Below are 19,230 nucleotides of genomic sequence, written 5' to 3'. Positions count from 1 at the left end.
TCTGAGGCAGAGCGGGAGATGGATGATGATGAGCTTGCCTTCTCTTATATGCAGTTTTCAAACGGGTTCTAGCGAGCCTTGGTCTGATGTGCGGGATGCTGGGATTATTTTGGGATTTAAATGATGTAACTTGATACTAGTAATTTTGATAGTAACACTTACATTACGACCTGGTTTGTGTATGTACTTCAGGGATTTGCACTTGTACACATATATTTCTATAAGTCTTCCACTTGCTTTATTCACTGATCCCTAAATTATATCTGTGTTTTGGCTTAATCTATTCCATGTCTTATGCACTAATACAGTCAACATACATCCATCATCAAATATGTTGCATAAGTGATGTTTTGGAACTCGGAGCCAAGTTATGCTCGACCCCCGAATTTCAGGGCGTTACAATAACCTAAATCTATTCTCAAATCCTTATCCCTAAACCTAAACCTATAACCTAAACCTATCCTCAAATCCCAAAACCTATAACTATAACCTAAACCTAAACCTATAACCTATAACCTAACCTAAACCTAAACCTATAAACTTAACATAAACCTAAACCTAAACCTATAACCTTAACCTTAACATATAACCTTAACCTAAACCTAAACTTATAACCCAAACCTATTCTCAAATCCCTAAACCTAAACTTAAACCTATAACCTATACCTATTCCCAAATCCCAAAACCTAAACCTAAACCTTAATGTATTCTCAAATGCCTAAACCTAAACTTACACCTAATCCTAATCTCAACTCCCTAGCCTAAGCCTAAACCTAAACTTGAAAACCCAAACCTAAACCCGGTCCCGAACCCAAACCCGATTTCCTTAACCTAAACCTTGACCTATTCTCAATTCCCTAAAGCTATAACCTATAACCTAACCTAAACCTGTACTTATAACCTAAACCTATTCTCAAATCCCAAAACCTATAACTATAACCTAAACCTTAACCAAAAACCTGTAACCTAGCCTAAACCTAAACCCATAAACTTTACCTAAACCTAAACCTATAACCTTAACCTTAACCTTAACATATAACCTTAACCTAAACCTAAACCTATTCTAAAATCCCTAAACCTAAACCTAAACCTATAAACTAAACCTATTCTCAAATCCCTAAACCTAAACTTAAACCTTAATGTATTCTCAAATCCCTAAACCTTAACCTACACCTAATCCTAATCTCAACTCCCTAGCCTAAACTTAAACCTAAACTTAAAAACCGAAACCTAAACCCGGTCCCGAACCCGAACCCGATTTCCTAAACCTAAACCTTGACCTATTCTCAATTCCCTAAAGCTATAACCTATAACCTAAACCTTAACCTATAACCTATAACCTATAACCTAAACTTATAACCTATGACCTAACCTTAACCTAAACCTAAACTTATAAACTAAACATATAAAGTAAAACCTAAACCTAAACCTAAAACCTAAATGTATTCTCAAATCCCTAAACCTAAACCTACACCTAATCCTAATCTGAACTCCTTAGCCTAAACATAAACTTGAAAACCCAAACCTAAACCCGAACCCGAACCCGATTTCCTAAACCTAAACCTTAACCTATTCTCAATTTCCTAAACCTTAACCTATAACCTAACTTAAACCTAAACCTATAACCTACACTTATAACCTAAAACATAAATGTATTCTCAAATCCCTAAACCTAAACCTACACCTAATCCTAATCTCAACTACTTAACCTACGCTTAAACTTGAAAACACAAACCTAAACCCGATCCCACACCCGAACCCGAACCCGAACCCGATTTCCTAAACCTAAACTTTAACCTATTCTCAATTCCTTAAAGCTATAGCATATAACCATAACCTATAAACTTAAACCTAAACCTAAACCTAACGAAAACGTATAACTTAAATCTTTAACCTTAACCTAAACCTAAAACCTAAACCTAAACTAAAACCTATAACCTAAACCTTAACCCATAACTTATAACCCATAACCTAAACCTAAAACCGAAACCCAAACCTATAACCTAAACCCATAAACTAAAACCTAAACCTAAACCTAAAACCTAAATGTATTCTCAAATCCCTAAACCTAAACCTACACCTAATACTAATCTCAACTCCTTAACCTAAACCTAAACCTAAACTTGAAAACCCTAACCTAAACCCGATCTTGAACCCGAACCCAATAACCTAAACCTAAACCTTAACCTATTCTCATTTCCCTAAAGCGATAACCTATAACCTATAACCTAAACCTAAACATAAACCTTAATCAAAACCTATAACCTAAACCTTAACCTATAACCTATAACCTAACCTTAACCTAAACCTATAACCGAAAACCTAAACCTAAACCTAAAAAGTAAAACCTAAAACCTAAACCTAAAACCTAAATGTATTCTCAAATCCCTAAACTTAAACCTACACCTAATCCTAATCTCAACTCCCTAACCTAAATCTAAACCTAAACTTGAAAACCCAAACCTAAACCCGATCCTGAACCCGAACCCAATTTCCTAAACCTAAACCTTGACCTATTCTCAATTCCCTAAAGCTATAACCTATAACCTATAACCTATAACCTAAACCTTAACTTATGACCTATAACCTAAACTTATAACCTATAACCTAACCTTAACCTAAACCTAAACTTATAAACTAAACATATAAACTAAAACATAAACCTAAACCTAAAACCTAAATGTAATCTCAAATCCCTAAACCTAAACCTACACCTAATCCTAATCTCAACACCTTAGCCTAAACATAAACTTGAAAACCCAAACCTAAACCCGAACCTAAACCTGATTTCCTAAACCTAAACCTTGACCTATTCTCAATTCCCTAAACCTTAACCTATTCTCAATTCCCTAAACCTTAACCTATAACCTAACTTAAACCTAAACCTATAACCTACACTTATAACCTAAAATCCAAATGTATTCTCAAATCCCTAAACCTAAACCTACACCTAATCCTAATCTTAACTACTTAACCTATGCTTAAACTTGAAAACCCAAACCTAAACCCGATCCCGAACCCGAACCCGATTTCCTAAACCTAAACTTTAACCTATTCTCAATTCCTTAAAGCTATAGCCTATAACCATAACCTATAAACTAAACCTAACGAAAACCTATAACCTAAATCTCTAACCTTAACCTAAACCTAAAACCTAAACCTAAACCTAAACCAAAACCTATAACCTTAACCTAAACCTAAAACCAAAACCTAAACCTAAACCAAAACCTATAACCTTAACATAAACCAAAACCTATAACTTAAACCTTAACCCATAACCTAAACCTAAAACCAAAACCTAAACCTATAACCTATACCTATAAACTAAAACCTAAACCTAAACCTAAACATAAAACCTAAATGTATTCTCAAATCCCTAAACCTAAACCTACACTTAATCCTAATCTCAACTCCCTAACCTAAACCTAAACCTAAACTTGAAAACCCAAACCTAAACCCGATCCTGAACCCGAACCCAATTTCCTAAACCTAAACCTTAACCCATTCTCAATTCCCTAAAGCTATAACCTATAACCTATAACCTAAACCTAAACATAAACCTTAACCAAAACCTATAACCTAAATGTTAACCTATAACCTAAGCCTTAACCTATAACCTATAACCTAAACCTAAACCTAAAACCTAAACCTAAAACCTAAAACTTAGCCTAAACCTAAAACCTAAAACCTAAACTTAAACCTATAACCTAAACCTATAAACTAAAACCTAAAGCCTAAATGTATTCTCAAATCCCTAAACCTAAACCTTGACCTATTCTCAATTCCCTAAAGCTATAACCTATAACCTAAACCTAAACCTAAATCTAACCTAAACCTATAACCTTAACCTAAACCTAAACCAAAACCTATAACCTTAACCTAAACCAAAACCTATAACCTAAACCTTAACCTAAAACCTATAACCTGTAACCTAAACTTATAACCTATAATCTAACCTTAACCTAAACCTAAAACCTAAACCTATGAACTAAAACCTAAACCAAAACCTAAAACCTAAATGTATTCTCAAATCCCTAAACGTAAATCTACACCTAATCCTAATCTCAGCTCCCTAACCTAAACCTAAACCTAAACTTGAAAACCCAACCTAAACTCGATCCCGAACCCCAACCCGATGTCCTAAACCTAAACCTTAACCTCTTCTCAATTTCCTAAAGCTACAACCTATAACCTATAACCTATAACCTAAACCTAAACCTAACCTAAACCTATAACTTAAACCTATAACCTTAACCTAAACCTAAAACCTAAACCTAAGTGTAGGTTATAGGTTTAGGTTTAGGTTAAGGTTGTTTTTCTTTTCATTTGTCTGGATCACCTCTCATATGTTCTCTCTTTTCATTTGTTTTTTTTCATAAGATTGTTTGTGTTTAGATGGATGCAGATTATGTTTGGATGAATGTAGTTTATGTCTGGATGAATTTACATAGTTTGGGTTTAGATGGATGTGAATGTGAATATGATGAAATATATTATATAACAGGTGTATATCAGGAAGAATATGATGAATTATATTCTAACAGGTGTATATTTGGAAATTTGAGATGGAATATTTTTTTAAAAAAAAGGGACTTTTTCGCAGGTAAAAGTGTTTTTCGAAATTGTTTGAAGCCTTTGGTGACGAAAAAGTTTCGTCGCCAAAAGTCTCATCACTGATTTTTAGCTACGAAAATTTTCGTAGCTAAAAGTATTCTTTGAAAATTTGTTTGTTGCCTTTGGCGACGAAAATATTCGTCGCTAAAAGTCTCACACAAGGTTTTTAGCTACGAAAATTTTTGTAGCTAAAAGTAATCCACTCGAATTTTCAAAAAATTTGTTTATACCCTTTAGCGACGAAACGTTTCGTCGCTAAAAGTGACATCCACGATTTATAGCTACGAAAATTGTTTTCGTCGCTAAAACTGACTTTTGGCGACCAAATTTTTTTTCGTCGCTAAAAACCCTCTTTCTTGTAGTGTTTTGTCGAGCACGTAAGAGTTGTAATTGCTCCCATCATGTAGAAGTATGAGATTTTAATTTGAATGTTACTAATTTCACCTTTTTTATGTTTAGGCACATCCATGTAATAAAAATAGTGTTCTATTTCAGCTAACTAATTGAGTAAATCTTCTATACTTAATAAGCTATTAAAACTAGGAAGTTCGGCCTTACCTCGATAGTATCTTTCAGCATGATCTAGTCGACCATCTTCATGAACTGATCGTCGGGCAAGACCACCACTGATGTCCTCGTCACTGGAGCTCAACTCATCTGGAGTAGTCCTACGATTTACCTCTAGAAGTGCTCTACAAAAATTGGGGTTATGTCGTACAACAACCATGGACAGTTGAGCATCACCTTGGCCTCGAGGCGAAATTAGTACATCCGCAATATGGTCAGCGGTTGCCTGCAACCCTTGCATAACAAGTGACTCTCTAGGTGGAAAGTTTCTATTCTTCACAATAGATATATAACAAATCCCTGGATTACTGTCCATAGGATTTTGTTCCATTCCATTGTTAGTTGCCATCAGTTCGAGGGGAGTCCTTGCTTTGATACCAATTGATGTAGGGAAGGAAGTGATGAGGTCGATCACCATCTTCCTCGAGGATAACTACTCTGAACCCATGGAGCTTCTCTATACTCCTCATAGAGATTCCTTGAATCCAGGAGGGATGAAAATAGAAATCCAAACCTAGGACGAAATTTCATACTCAAACTCTAACTCCCTGAAAACGTAACTTGCTATAAATAATACTTTATGGCTTTCGCCTAAAAATAGTAAGTGTCCAATTTGGCCTAACCACATTATTCTCCTAATTTTTCTAAGCCAATTTCATGTTGGGCACGACTCCTAAAACTCAAAAGGATCAAAAGTTATGATCAAATTAAAATTTATTATTTATAGTGAAAACATCTCGTAAATCTAGCATGAGCAACCAGGCAAAGAGGGATTGGTTGGCTAAAATGGCTTCTCCTATTCCAAAATCATATATGATATGTCGAAAAACTCATTCTGGTTGTGAGATATAACTGTTTTAAGGTTTTGATGATCCTGATCACCTCTGCCTCTGATCGGGCCTTCTCTGATCCATCTTGGCCATGGAAGTGTTTGTGACCCACTCTACATCATCGTGGTATTCTATTCCACGCAATTTTAAGATCCCCAACTACCTAGGTCAACTAGCACTATATTATATATATATATATATATATATATATATATATATATATATATATATATATATATATATATATATATATATATATATATATATCTTCATCAAGGACGGCCAGAAGACCATATTGGCCTCACCTAGGAACCCTACTACACAGGATGGATAGAGTATGGGGTGCTCATCCTCAAATCTGAGGATGGGTGGAGATAGATCTATTGGAGGTGAGATCCGATGAGAAGGCATGAACCTAGTGTTTCACTCTGATTGGCAATATTGGGATATGGTAGAAGTGTCCTTCATGCACACTACGTTGTACTTATATGACATTTCTGGCCGACTGCATTGATGACTTATGTTATGACTCCGCATTACATTTTCTTTCATCCTGATTATTATGTTAAATACATTTTCTTTCATCCTGATTATTATGTTAACTGCATTTTCTTCATTACTCCTTATTTGAGATGTACACACTAGGCTTTTAAAGCTCACCTCAATTTTATTTTATTTTTTTAACTTTTCAAGCCTAGCCAACCAAGGTAACTAAGCCAGAAGAAGATTACATTCTCATTTTTATTTACATTGACTTTTACGAGTGTAATAATATATTATCAACAATTGTATTCTTTGGATGTTGATATATCATATTCTGGTTATGGGTATATCTTCCTTTGGATGTTGTTATATAATTGTTAAGGGGGATCATACAGAACCAACTGTACAAAAAAATTCATGATCAGTTACACACCATGAGTGGAGTCAAGGGCTTGTGCATCGTTTTCGGCTGTGACACTTTCTCACTAGGCTTGGCAACTTGCCCTTTTGGGTTTTCAATTTCAGGTTCAGATGTGAATAAGAGCATGCCAAAGAAAGAATATTATATTTGTGAATAAGAGCATGCCAAAGGAAGAATATTATATTTCTTTTTATTAGTTTTCTTTTAAAGTTTTATCTTAGATTCATTGTAATAGGCATTAGTGGATTAATTATTAAATAGTTACTTTATAATAGAGAAGTTGATTTCTAGAGTGCACTACTAGAAAGGAAGGAAAAACCGGCAATTGGTGGAACCTTTGCCGGCTGGAACCAAATCCTACCGCGGGCAAGGGGTCCTCGTTGAATCAAAATACGAATGCCCTAGTCTCATTTTCGGCCCTTTCCCTCTCCCCATCGCCAACTCTCTCTCTCTCTCTCTCTCTCTCTCTCTCTCTCTGCACCTCTCCATCTCCGCTCGATCTCTATCTCTCTCTCTATGTCTCTCTCTCTACCTCTCCCTCTCTGAGCCCACATTCTAGGATTCATCTACTATAAGTGATGGTGATCCGCTCGATCTACCTCTCTCTCCCTCCCTCCCTCCCTCTCGAATCTCAAATCCTCCACTCTTGATCTCTTTCTAGGGTTTTTGTTCTTCTTTTCTTTGGTCCAACACATCAAGGAGCATTGTGCAATATCCGGTATCTCCCTCTCTGTCTCTCTCCTTATCTATTCATATCAATTTGGTTATTTTTTGGCATTTTTTAATACTTAAGGTAGCATTGTGCAATGATTTGTGTATTGGGAATTTTTTAATTTCAAATCCCTAATTAGGGATTTGTAGTGTCGATTCCCTAATTGTGGATTATAGATTAAAAACTGAAAATCCCCAATTAGGGATTCGAAATTCAAAAATTAGGTATTACAGGCACTTAATGCAAGGACATCTCTGCTTTCCAATCAATGCATTTGCCTAACGATCCTACACATTTGGCAAAATAGGATTTGTATTGCAACAGTCACATGGACAACCATTATGTCAGCCATTACCATTACCGAATCCCTTGGGAATCACTGATGATAGACTTTAATGTCGCCTCCTGTTGAAATTGTTGAATTCATCAAGTAATCAATATGAGAGAAGCTAGGTCATGATCATGGTGGTTGGATATGTGAATGATGCTTGACCATGCTAAATTTTCATCACCGTCTTGATTGACAAATTGATCTCCTTGAGTTTGTTTTAACCCTATGTTAAATGTACGCAACCTATTACAGTTATTTTCAGGGCAGATCTCACAAGTGAACTCCGTGCATTTCCAAATATTCTTGGTCTGCTACGATATCAGCTCGGAAATCGGAAGGCTTGGTCATTGATTTTGTGGTAGCTGTGACTTTCTTTGGGTGATAAGTTCATCGTTTCTATGGTACATTTCAGTACTTTTGTAGATAGGTTTTAAATAGAGGTTTCTGAGTGTGAATTTAAATAGAGGTTTCTGATGTTGGACAGAAACAAGTACAACTGGTCCGTGTTGGTTCATTTAAGTTTTGTTTTGGTTTGGTGACTTGTTTTATTTCGGACTAAAGTGATACAACTTAGACAATTCTAAGCCTTTTTAGCAATTTTTAAACCATGATTGGGAATTGTACAAATGTGCCATGGCATCTAGCACGTTATATGAATCTTGACCAAAAGAAGAAAAAAAGAATCCTGTCTTTCTAACCAAGCAATGTGGGAGCTTGTAAGAGTCAAGCAGTGTGATACAAGACATTCCTGGATGGCATGGACGGCTAATGAGCTTTAATACAAATTCATGTGTGATAAATCATGCACAGACTGCACTTTTCTAGTAAACTATGTGGAATTTATCAACTTTTTTGAGACATTCATGTGTAACTTTGTCTGGTGGACAGATCTCAGAGATTTAGATCTACGAACCAGTTTGTTTACCTTAAGACAGATTAGAGCTGCCACAGGTAACTTTCACATTTCAAACAAGCTTAGGGAAGGTGGTTTTGGTTCTGTTTACAAGGCATACTACGGAATCACTGTTTATCCTGATATATAATTACCTTTGAGACCAACATATTTCAAGTAAAAGGTAATAGAACTTCTTATATTACCATATTACAGGGTTTAGTATCAAACAGTACTTCAATTGCAGTGAAACAACTTTCATCCAAATCAAAGCAAGGAAGCCATGAATTTGTGACTGAAATAGGCATGATATCTACTTTGCAACACCCAAATCTTGTAAAACTTTATGGATGTTGTATCGAGGGAGATTAACTATTGCTAGTTTATGAGTACATGGAAAATAATAGCCTTGCTTGTGCTCTGTTTGGTGAGCTCATTTGTTTTTGTACATGTAGTACGGATGCAACAGGAAGTAATATGACTCATTTTTTCTTAACTGGATGATTTATAGGCCCAGAAGAATATCAATTGCAACTTGATTGGCCAACAAGGCACAAGATTTGTGTTTGTATAGCAAGAGGTCTAGCTTATCTCCATGAAGAATCGACACTGAAAATTGTTCATAGAGACATCAAAGCCACCAATGTACTGCTTGATCAGGATCTTATACCAAGGATATCTGACTTTGGTCTAGCAAGGCTTGGTGAAGAGGAGAAGACCCACATCAGCACTTGTGTAGCTGGAACCATGTGAGTCATCATACACAATTTTCCTCATTATGAAATGGAAACCATACCTTCATACTCTTTAATGATAATATCCATCTGTGTTCAGACATAAAACTCAATACATTTCTTAGTTTTATCTTTTGAAGTAGCATTCTGGGAAATTGGTGAATGCCATGTGCCTATCAAGAATTTCTCCTATGCGGAGTAGCAGCAAGTTTCAATCTAAAATGGGGAACTGAATGAGGCAACCACATAAATTGAATAGATCAACAAAAATGAGATAGAAGTTTGCACCACTTGTTTGACTCATGACATCGCAGCAGTGCTGCTAACAGCCAAAATCACATCAATATCGGCACTAACCAGAAAATGAGATGGTGTCTGCAATCATACAATAAGCATTCGTATAAGTACAGATTAAATGGTGAATAATGCACATTGTTCGGGAGCTGCTTCTCCAAGGATACTTAACTGTGCATGTCATCCATTAAAGATCAACAGTTTTGGACTCATTATCTAAGGGCCCGCTGGATGCAACCCAAATAGATGGTCCAGTGGGTAGCTAATGGGAATTATTCTAAGGATAGGGTCATTCACATGGTAATTATTTGTGAAATTGGCCTTCAGCTCTACTTAGGGAATGCTGTCTGGATTGTACTGATGTTATTTTGTAAATCTACTGCTCTTTCTTTTTTGAAATAATTCATTCAGCTAATTACTAAATTTGTGCTGAAAATGATGCTAACGAGATGAAAGAGTTGAAATTTCTAGGATTTCGAATCTCTTATCAACTTTAATTTTGTCTCTGTGGGGTGATATTTTAGCTTGATTTTATTTTTTTTTTAATTACATGAAAGAGTAGTCCTCTTGTAGTCAAAGGAACACCCAAAAATGTACTTTCCAGTCAAAAGAACATGTCTTTGTATTAATATATATCTAATTTTCTTATAAGCATTCAAGGAAAAACTTCAACACGGGGCTCTAGATCTCCTTCAATTACTCTATTCAAATGGTACAAGGATAGCTCAGGAGCATTGGACGTTTGAGGATCGAAATCTCCTTCGATGCAAGTAATGCAAGTAAATCTCCTTCAAAATTTCTCTTTCCAAAAAAAGAAAAAAGAAAAAAGAAAAGAAAAAAGAAAGAAAAAAAAGATCTATTTTGGTTCTTTTTATTGTTTAAGAGTGTTCAACAACCAAGATCCATTGTCAATTTAGTCTTTAATGGCTTCAAAGAATCAGATGGTCATGATCTATCAATGCTAATAGATTCTCAACTTTCGAAATTTGTTCCTTTACTACTATTATTGTGATCATTATGTAGAAGATTCTTTCTTATTTGTCAGTTTATTTTATGACATCTACACTTCTTTCTAGGCCTACTGAGATGGCCCAAGTGGGGGCATTTAAAGGATCTACATCCAGCTATAAAAATCTGTGAACCAGTGCCTTTAGTTGTTGTTAACGTTGAGCCGGAATATATAAAATTGGGAAAAAAGCAAGACGTGGGCAAATAGCTACTGATACTCATTGATGATTAGTTCATTAAATTGTTCATGCTAAATACGAAATATCTATTTAATTCAGTTGGCATTTTCTGGTATCATTTTCTTAGAACCATATGAGTAATTCAGATTTATTTCCCAAACTAAAATGATCATGAAAAGGCATTCTATTAAGCTTCTAAAAATTTGTTTTCACTGGTAAGAATGATCCGTCATCCTTCGATGTGCTCCATTAAATAAAAGTTTTCTTAATATTTCTGACATGGGTTTCTCTTATCTTCTGATTTTTCTACAGTTGATGCAGAATTTCTTTCTTACTTGAATTGGGTTCTTATTTTTCTTTATTAATGTTGTTCCCATGTCCAGGTGGGGAATGGCGCAATGCCTGCTTTGATTAGCTCACATAACTTATATTAATTCTTGCTTCTTACAACTGCCCCATGTACCTACTAAAAAGCTAAAACGATTCATCTCTAAGATTCTCGAAACATCAATTTTTGTTTCCTAGTGATCTTCTTCTTTCCTAGAAATGAATACACTTCTTTTGTTCTTTTTTATATCTTCTAATTTGATATTAACATAGGGATTTATTTCAGGTTGAGTACAATGACAACCAAAATGCAAGCAAGCAGATTCTGTTATTCTCCACCTCGTATTTTCTTTATGAAATCTCTTTTAGCATATCATTTCTGATAAAGAATTCAATTTGTCAAACACATCTTTTCAACGTTATATCATATTGTTATTGATTTTTCCTTTGGGAGTTCCATTACTTGCTACCCTAAACATCTACACTGAACACTTGACATGCCATCAACTCCCTGTAACCTCATCAATGATAGGTTGGAGCAGGTTCCTACCAACGTTTGTAGGATGCACTCGTGTAATCATGCACTTAATCTTCTGTTACCTTTCTTTAGAGAAAAACAAAAAAACAAAAAACAAAAAACAAAATAAAAGAGGAATTTTGTGTTTGTACGGATAGGGCATTCCTCCTCTGTTTATTCACTTTGATGATCAAAACTGTTAATATGTTGGCCCTCAACTTGGATGGCTTATGGCTAGCAGATCTAACCACTCAATCTGACCATTAGATGAACTTCAATAGACCTTAATTAAAGGTTTTGAAACCCTTAAAAAAGGATGAATCTTTAGACCATAGATTGGTCATCAATCAAAAGGATCAATGGACGATCAAATCACATCCCATTTAATGTTGCAATGGCCATGAGTCATATCTGACCACCTAAGCAGCCAACAATGTTAAAAAAGAAGAAAAAGAAAAAGAAAAAAGAAAGATTACTTACTAACAGCAATTGTCAACATAGACAAATTTATAAGTCCTCTGGAGAAAATCCTTTCCTTAAAATGCTTCCTATGATGGTGGATTGTTTAAGATTAACTTGCCAACAGTTCACTATCAACATAGACATTTGTGTAAGCCCTCTGGCAAAAATCACTTTCCTATTATCTCTTAATGCTTCCTATGATGGATGCTTGCTATAGCCATCTATTTCATCTTTAATTGCATTGTATTTTAGTTGATATGATTCTTTTTCACCTGTGCTTATGAGCTCTGCTTCAGAAAGTTTCTCTATAATTCTTTGTGAAACCTTTTATCTAAGCTGCAAGTCATTCATTTGTTGCACCAACCTTTTGTTTACTTCATTCTTCTTGAGAACTTCTAATTTTTTCTAGAATAATGGCAGGGCTTTGATATGAAACTAATCAATGTAAATCGGACTTGCAAAGTTACAAAGGTGATGCTCCTTTCTCTTTTATTTGGGTTCTTTCTTAGGAATTAAATTCATTTCTCCATTGTATGTGATCTTTCTCTTCACTTCCTGTTTCAGGAAGGACAAGTGGTCAAGTACACTCCATGTTAGCTTGTGGCAACTATTATGGAGTTGTGGGCTTTGCAAAAGGAAAAGGCCCAGCAATTCTCATTGCCCTCCAGAAGGTATCTATTTGATGCATTTGTAGATATCAGCTCAAATTTGAAGTCCTTGTTAATTGGAAAATCAAGATTATTTATGGTTAATTCTGCATTTGGCTCATCCATCAGCAAAAGAGTGACTATTTTACCTCCATTTGTTGCCATTATGAGACGCTAGTGGCCACTTTTGGCAGGTGTTCATGTGCTTACTTCTTCAGATGGTCTGAATCCCCTCGTTGTTGATGACCGTGCTTTGGCAACAGATGTACTGCCTCTTGAGGTGATTGAACTTCCACACTCTTATCTCTTTCCAGTTCCATGGAAACTGTGAGTTGTATATACTCTCATTGAAGAGTTTTGTGATTGAATTCTGTGCTCTCTCACAGTTTTAATCCACTATATTTCTTCCCTGCCATTTGTAATTGATCTTAAACTAGATTATTTGAGAGTTTTCACTGCATAAATGCTAATAAGATTGATACTTTGTAAAGAAATTTGATATAATTGACGTAATTAGTGTTTCTTCCTGGTGCTTGTGATGTCACTCTGGCGAAATCCATATCTAGATAATTAGATAATTAGATGTAGCTATGTCTAGTAATATATAGTATACTGGAGCTTGTCATGACCATTATGCTTGTGAAATTTTCAGGGAATTCCACAAATTATTTTCTTGATGCTATACTGTATTATCAATCCAACTGTTTTTGTTTTTCTTGAAAATTGGTTTGAATTTCTTGTGTATTTCATCTGTGGAGGTATTTAATTCACTTATAGAGTAGGTGTAGATGTTGCATGATTAAAATCATGTTCCTTTTTCTCTCTTAGGGAGGAGGATGGTGCAACAATGTTACAACTTACCTCTCATGAAAAGAAAATCATTTGGGTTCATCCAAGAAGTTTGGGTTTGAGGTCTACTTCTCCATGGCTAGGGGGAATGCCACTTTGCCTGCTATGGAAATGACCAAGTGCTTCAACATCAACTAGTAAGCCACTGTTATTAAGGTGTCTCTTGCTTGATTTTATACATTAGGGATCTGTTATCATATTCAATTTGTAAGATGCTCCAAGTGTACAAGTACGAGCTTGAGCAAAACCCAGTATAATTTCTATTCTTGATCCTGTGAAAAGCGAATGTTGATGTAGCAGCAGTTAAAATAGTCATGGTTGGAGCTAGATGTGAAAATGGTAGTAAAGTAGAACAAGTAAGAAATGCCAAAAGATTGTTTGTTAGGATCATTGGTTTGTTGTGTCCTACTATGGAGAAGAGAAACAGAGCAGTTGTCCACACACCTAAAAATGCCAAAAGATTAGTTGTTAGGATCTTCCTAATAGATGTTTGACTTCCTGACCTGTTCTGGCCCAGGATTCTGCTGTAGATAAAATTATTAAGTTAATAGCAACTAGCAATATTATTCTTCTAGCATGTTTTGCTTGCGAACTTGCACGTTCTTAATAAAATGGTATTCTTGTGTTTTTTGTGAACTGACCCATTTCCCTCTTATGGTTGTTGGATGAATTTGATACATGATCAGGTTCACCTTTTCTTGTCTTCTTCTTTTTTTTTCTTTTTTTTTTTTCTTTTTTTTTTTTTTTTTGTTTAGAAAGATTTTCTCTATCGCTACGGATTTTTTGTAGCCTAAGTCATATGGCTGCGGATTTAATTCATAGCCATATGTTAAAAGCTACGCTACTAATGGCTACGGATTTTATCCGTAGTTTTTTATCTACTTGCCGCCGGTAAATCCTTTACCGATATTTGTATGATGGCGGGTAAAACCTTTGCTGGCGGTTTTTTGGGTCTATACTGGCAGTTCTGACCACTGGGAAAGGCCCACTTTGTTGTAGTGGTGATGATTTATTCATGAGACATTGATGATACATTTTATTTCGGTAGACAACGGTTTGATTTGGAGTTTATATCTTGTTCTTGATATTTTGTAATGGGTTGTATATGATTGTATAAGATTTTTGTATTATATTTATATCTTACCCTAGAACATGGGATCGGGGTCTTCATACTCAGGCGCCGCATTTTGGGGCATGACAACATGAGATGGAGGAAGAGCAAGGATATCTCAACTCTTGTTTATCCTTTGGGTCCCAATATTAGACTAGTCCAAACCATTCTAACACTTCAGTGCGTCTTCCATTGGATCCCCTTCACCAGTGATTTACATCTTCTTGGTATGGTGTAGGGCCTGCCAATTCATGCTCTTCATCATGTGGCTTAAGCGAGATATGGCCTTTATAGAAGGGAATGATAGAATTGGATTCGTGTAGCCAAACCCAATTAGTTGAGCTGAGGCTTAGATTATGGAAATGATGAAGCTGCGAAGAATTGATATAGCAGATCATAGCTCATTAAGCATATCAAACCTCTCAAGCCATGGCGATTCAATTATTATTAGGGATGCATACAAGAAAGAATGAACAAATCAATTATTAAGGGATGCATACAAGAAAGAATGAACAAATCAATTATTATTAGGGATGCATACAAGAAAGAATGAACAAATCAATTATTATTAGGGATGCATACAAGAAAGAATGAACAAATAACCTAAGGGGATGTGTATACAATTGAACTCATCCCTCATCTCTAAATCAAATCCTACCAAACAACTCAACTCGCAGCCTGCACAAGCGGCGAATGCGGTGACATCAAACAGTGGGGTGACATGATCATGCGTGGGGTCATCAATACTTCTTCAAATCTTTGAGCACTGAGTCGAAGACTCCTCTCCTGCCAACCTCGCTTCTTCATTGTTGGAACAATAACCTTGTTAGATTTGAACACCAACGTTTGGATCCTCTTAAGAGCCTCCTTCATGGTCGCGTTGTCCATGTTAGCAAAACAAACCCTAAACCAACCAGGCTCTGAGCAATGGAAAGAAGAGCCCGGTGAAACATTGAGCTTAAAGACATTGATAATAGTGAGCCAGAGTTCCATCTCCCCATCCACTGTGGATTCTTTAAGGAGCGGCCGCAGGTCCATCCAACAAAAGAGCCCAGCATTGCTCTTTAAGCAGCCAATGCCGACTTGAGCTAGCTCGTGCATAAAGATACGATGCCTCTCTGCTAACCTCCTAGCACTCTCAGTTAGGAACTTATTCACGAACTCATCATCTGAAAGGATGGATGCGATTAGGCGTTGGGTTTGGGTGGAGACTAGTCCAAAGCTTGACATCTTGCGAGCGCAGCTCACCACATTGTCATTGTATGAATACACCACTCCAACTCTGAATCCTGGGAGGCCAAGATCTTTTGAGAGACTGTAGACAATGTGGATAAGATCTGGATTGTAGTCAGTTTCTTCTAGTAGTACTTCAGAGATGCTGATGAAATTAGGGCCAGTAAAGACGGTGGCGGCGTAGATCTCATCGCAGATAAGATGGATGCACCTTTCATTAATGAAGCGTACTACGGTTTTTAGGGTTTCTCTGCTTAAAATGGTTCCCAATGGGTTAGATGGGTTGGTTATGAGAACCCCCTTTACCCTGATGTTGGCTTCCTGGGCTTTCTTGTATGCCTCTTCAAGTGCGGATCTGGTGATCTGGAAATTATTCGAGCTATCGCAGACGATTGGTAGTAGTTGGACTCCTGTTCGCCATCGCAAGTCTCGATCAAATCTGCAATTCAACAAGTCCGTAAGTTGAACTGTTAGCACACCAAAAAGGTGATGAAGAGTATCTGCACCTTAGATGAACTAGTAGAGACAATGTAGTGTGTGTGAATGATCCAGGGTTCAATTCCTGGTAGTGTTACCTTTTTTTTTTTTTTTTTTTTAATGGTGCTGAAGAAGGAGAGCGAATGTAAAGTAAAACATAGATTTCTAAGAATTTTAACATAGTTTTTACACATGGAGTTCAATTCACTTTTGAATTAAGCCAAGTCAAATAATAATTAGGCGTCTAATATTGATAGTTCCAACCGTATAAGATGGTTGTAGTAAGTTTTTCTATGAGTGTTTTTTAACAACCCTTGTAGTGGCCAAATTTGCTTGTTGGGCCAGAAACATCAATCTTTTTGGTGGAAATATCAAATCTGGCTTACAAGCGATCCAAATGCAGACGAATTTAAGTTACATGTATGCGACGTGTGCAATTTCCCATCGCCAGCGTATCAAGGATCCAAACTCTGACAGAGTATCAAAGTTCTCTCTCTCTCTCTCTCTCTCTCTCTCTCTCTCTCTCTCTCATAAGAGAAAGAGTCTCTTATGGCCCACTAATAAATGGTGCTGGACGAGCATATGATGTCATCGGATGTGAAGCTACAACTGTAATCGTTGACTAAGGGTAGTATTTGTTTCACCTTCCAACCGCATCTGGCATGATGTTGATATAAACATTATTATTGCCCCACTAGGGCTTCAAGCAGGATCTAGTAATCTATTAAAATGACATTTTCACCCACAAAATTGATAGTTATAACCACACTGCATGGGCAGCTTGGTATTCATTGCATCAATTGTGCAAAAAAAAAAGAACTGATGATGACCAAATTATCCCTTTTACAGGTGCAAATATCAATTTCGTAGGGTACGAATATAATTCCACATATTTCTTCCTAATCTATGGTTATGGGTTGCATGATAGAACAAACAAGGCCAATCTGGCGTTTACTTTGGATTTTAATTCGTCCAATTATGCACCCAACCTAAATTGCAACAGCTTCTCTACCCATTACCAAAAAAAAAAAAAAAGAATGGAAATGAGACAAAAAAAATTAAAAATAAAAGAAAAGAAAATTTCATACCCTGGATAATAAGGAGTGGGGACTAAGAACGCTTCTCCAGGATCTGCCAGACAGAAGGCGATCAGCTCATGAGCTCCGGTGGCCCCACCGCTCATAACAATCCGATCAGGATCGAATTTGGCTCTCCCTCCTCTCACTTTCTCCATGAACTTGGCCACTGCCTGCACGAATTATTACAAGCCATGTTATCGTCTCATTTCAACTACAAAAAAGCTACCATTAAAACACTTCTAGTGGTCCCCAATGATGATGATGATGATTCTAGCAGTAGTAACTAGTAGATTTTGAGTGGTAGTGTAAGACTCATCTGACTGAAAATAAATGAATATAAAATAGGTGACATCATATTGGTGGGCACCAACGTACTGATCCAATGTAGGGTTTGTAGTTGGTAATTTGGTTAGACTGTTTGACGCCGTTGAACTCATATTGTAAAGATAATGTAGGAGAAATGCTAAAATGAATAAATGGACAATGTTGCCTGATGACCACCCCACATTTTTTGTCTATAGCCACTGTCCTTTAGAACCATAGACTTTTTTTTGTACCAAAGTCATTAGAGCATACCCACTACACACCAAGCGCATTATAGAGCATTATTGGCTATGAAGTAAAGGAAAAGAGAAGAGGATTTGGTTCTTTACATTTCTGAAAGCTGGCAGCCCATGATAATCCTGAAAGATTGCAATATCTTTGAATTCTGATAAACCCTGAGGTGTGCAAATCGACGACTCGGGGTTTCTCCTAATCCAATCCTCTATAAGATCATGGCTGAGCTGAAAACACAAAAGGAGGAAAGATTAATTATTGAAATCCAAATGGATAGTGCATCCAAACGTATACAACTAATGTCATATAAAATAAGGAAGAGGAGTCAAAAGAAAACCTGATTTTCTGCAAGACCCATTTGGATAACCCCTTGAGTGTTTGTGGTGGGGTGGTAAGGATCGCTTTCGTATGCTTTCCACCCATCAAAATACGGCGAGTTCTCGCCATGGCCACCGTTAGTTGCTATCTTGGACAGAAGGGCAGCGTTGTGACCGTTGTTAGGGGCCAATGCCATGGAGGAGTGAGAAGGGGTAGAATACGAGAGAGAGAGAGAGAGAGAGAGAGAGAGAGAGAGAGAGAGAGAGAGCAATGGAATGGAGAGAGAGAGGGAAGGAAGTATTATTGTAAAGGGAGAAGAAAGACGAGAGAGAGAGAGAGAGAGAGAGAGAGAGAGAGAGAGAGAGCAATGGAATGGAGAGACAGTGAGGGAAGGAAGTATTATTGTAAAGGGGGAAGAAAGACGCTTCGAAAGGTTGAAATTCCTGCCTATGGAGTTCTTCAAAATGGGTGGTCATTTATGGTCGAGGATTGCCTGCAAAACGCTTTCGCAGGAACTTCCTCCGACAGGAACCTTGGTGGGGCCACGTTGACGTTCGTGTGACAAATCCACAGGAGCCGGTTAGGTG

At 36.6% G+C, this 19,230-nt stretch overlaps 2 protein-coding genes across 2 annotated transcripts; one reads left to right on the top strand and one right to left on the bottom strand.

The window, feature by feature from the left end:
* The first annotated feature begins 9,243 nt into the window (after positions 1-9,243).
* On the top strand, positions 9,244-13,349 carry LOC131249640 (probable LRR receptor-like serine/threonine-protein kinase At1g53420). Its single transcript, XM_058250428.1, has 4 exons — positions 9,244-9,277; positions 9,362-9,599; positions 12,936-13,042; positions 13,213-13,349. Exons 1-4 carry the CDS (start codon positions 9,244-9,246, stop codon positions 13,347-13,349), a joined length of 516 nt encoding a protein of 171 aa, XP_058106411.1.
* A 2,045-nt stretch (positions 13,350-15,394) lies between these two features.
* Positions 15,395-18,854, bottom strand: LOC131248822 (1-aminocyclopropane-1-carboxylate synthase-like). The gene is made up of 4 exons (XM_058249292.1): positions 18,663-18,854; positions 18,421-18,552; positions 17,777-17,937; positions 15,395-16,650 (listed from the first exon to the last, which is right to left on the bottom strand). Exons 1-4 carry the CDS (start codon positions 18,837-18,839, stop codon positions 15,645-15,647), a joined length of 1,476 nt encoding a protein of 491 aa, XP_058105275.1. The 5' UTR covers positions 18,840-18,854; the 3' UTR covers positions 15,395-15,644.
* Between the last annotated feature and the right edge of the window lie 376 nt (positions 18,855-19,230).

This window comes from Magnolia sinica, chromosome 6 (assembly GCF_029962835.1).
Source record: "Magnolia sinica isolate HGM2019 chromosome 6, MsV1, whole genome shotgun sequence".
NCBI lineage: Eukaryota > Viridiplantae > Streptophyta > Magnoliopsida > Magnoliales > Magnoliaceae > Magnolia > Magnolia sinica.
The sequence above is the reverse complement of the archived record's forward strand: the minus strand, read 5'-3'. Positions and strand labels throughout refer to the sequence as shown.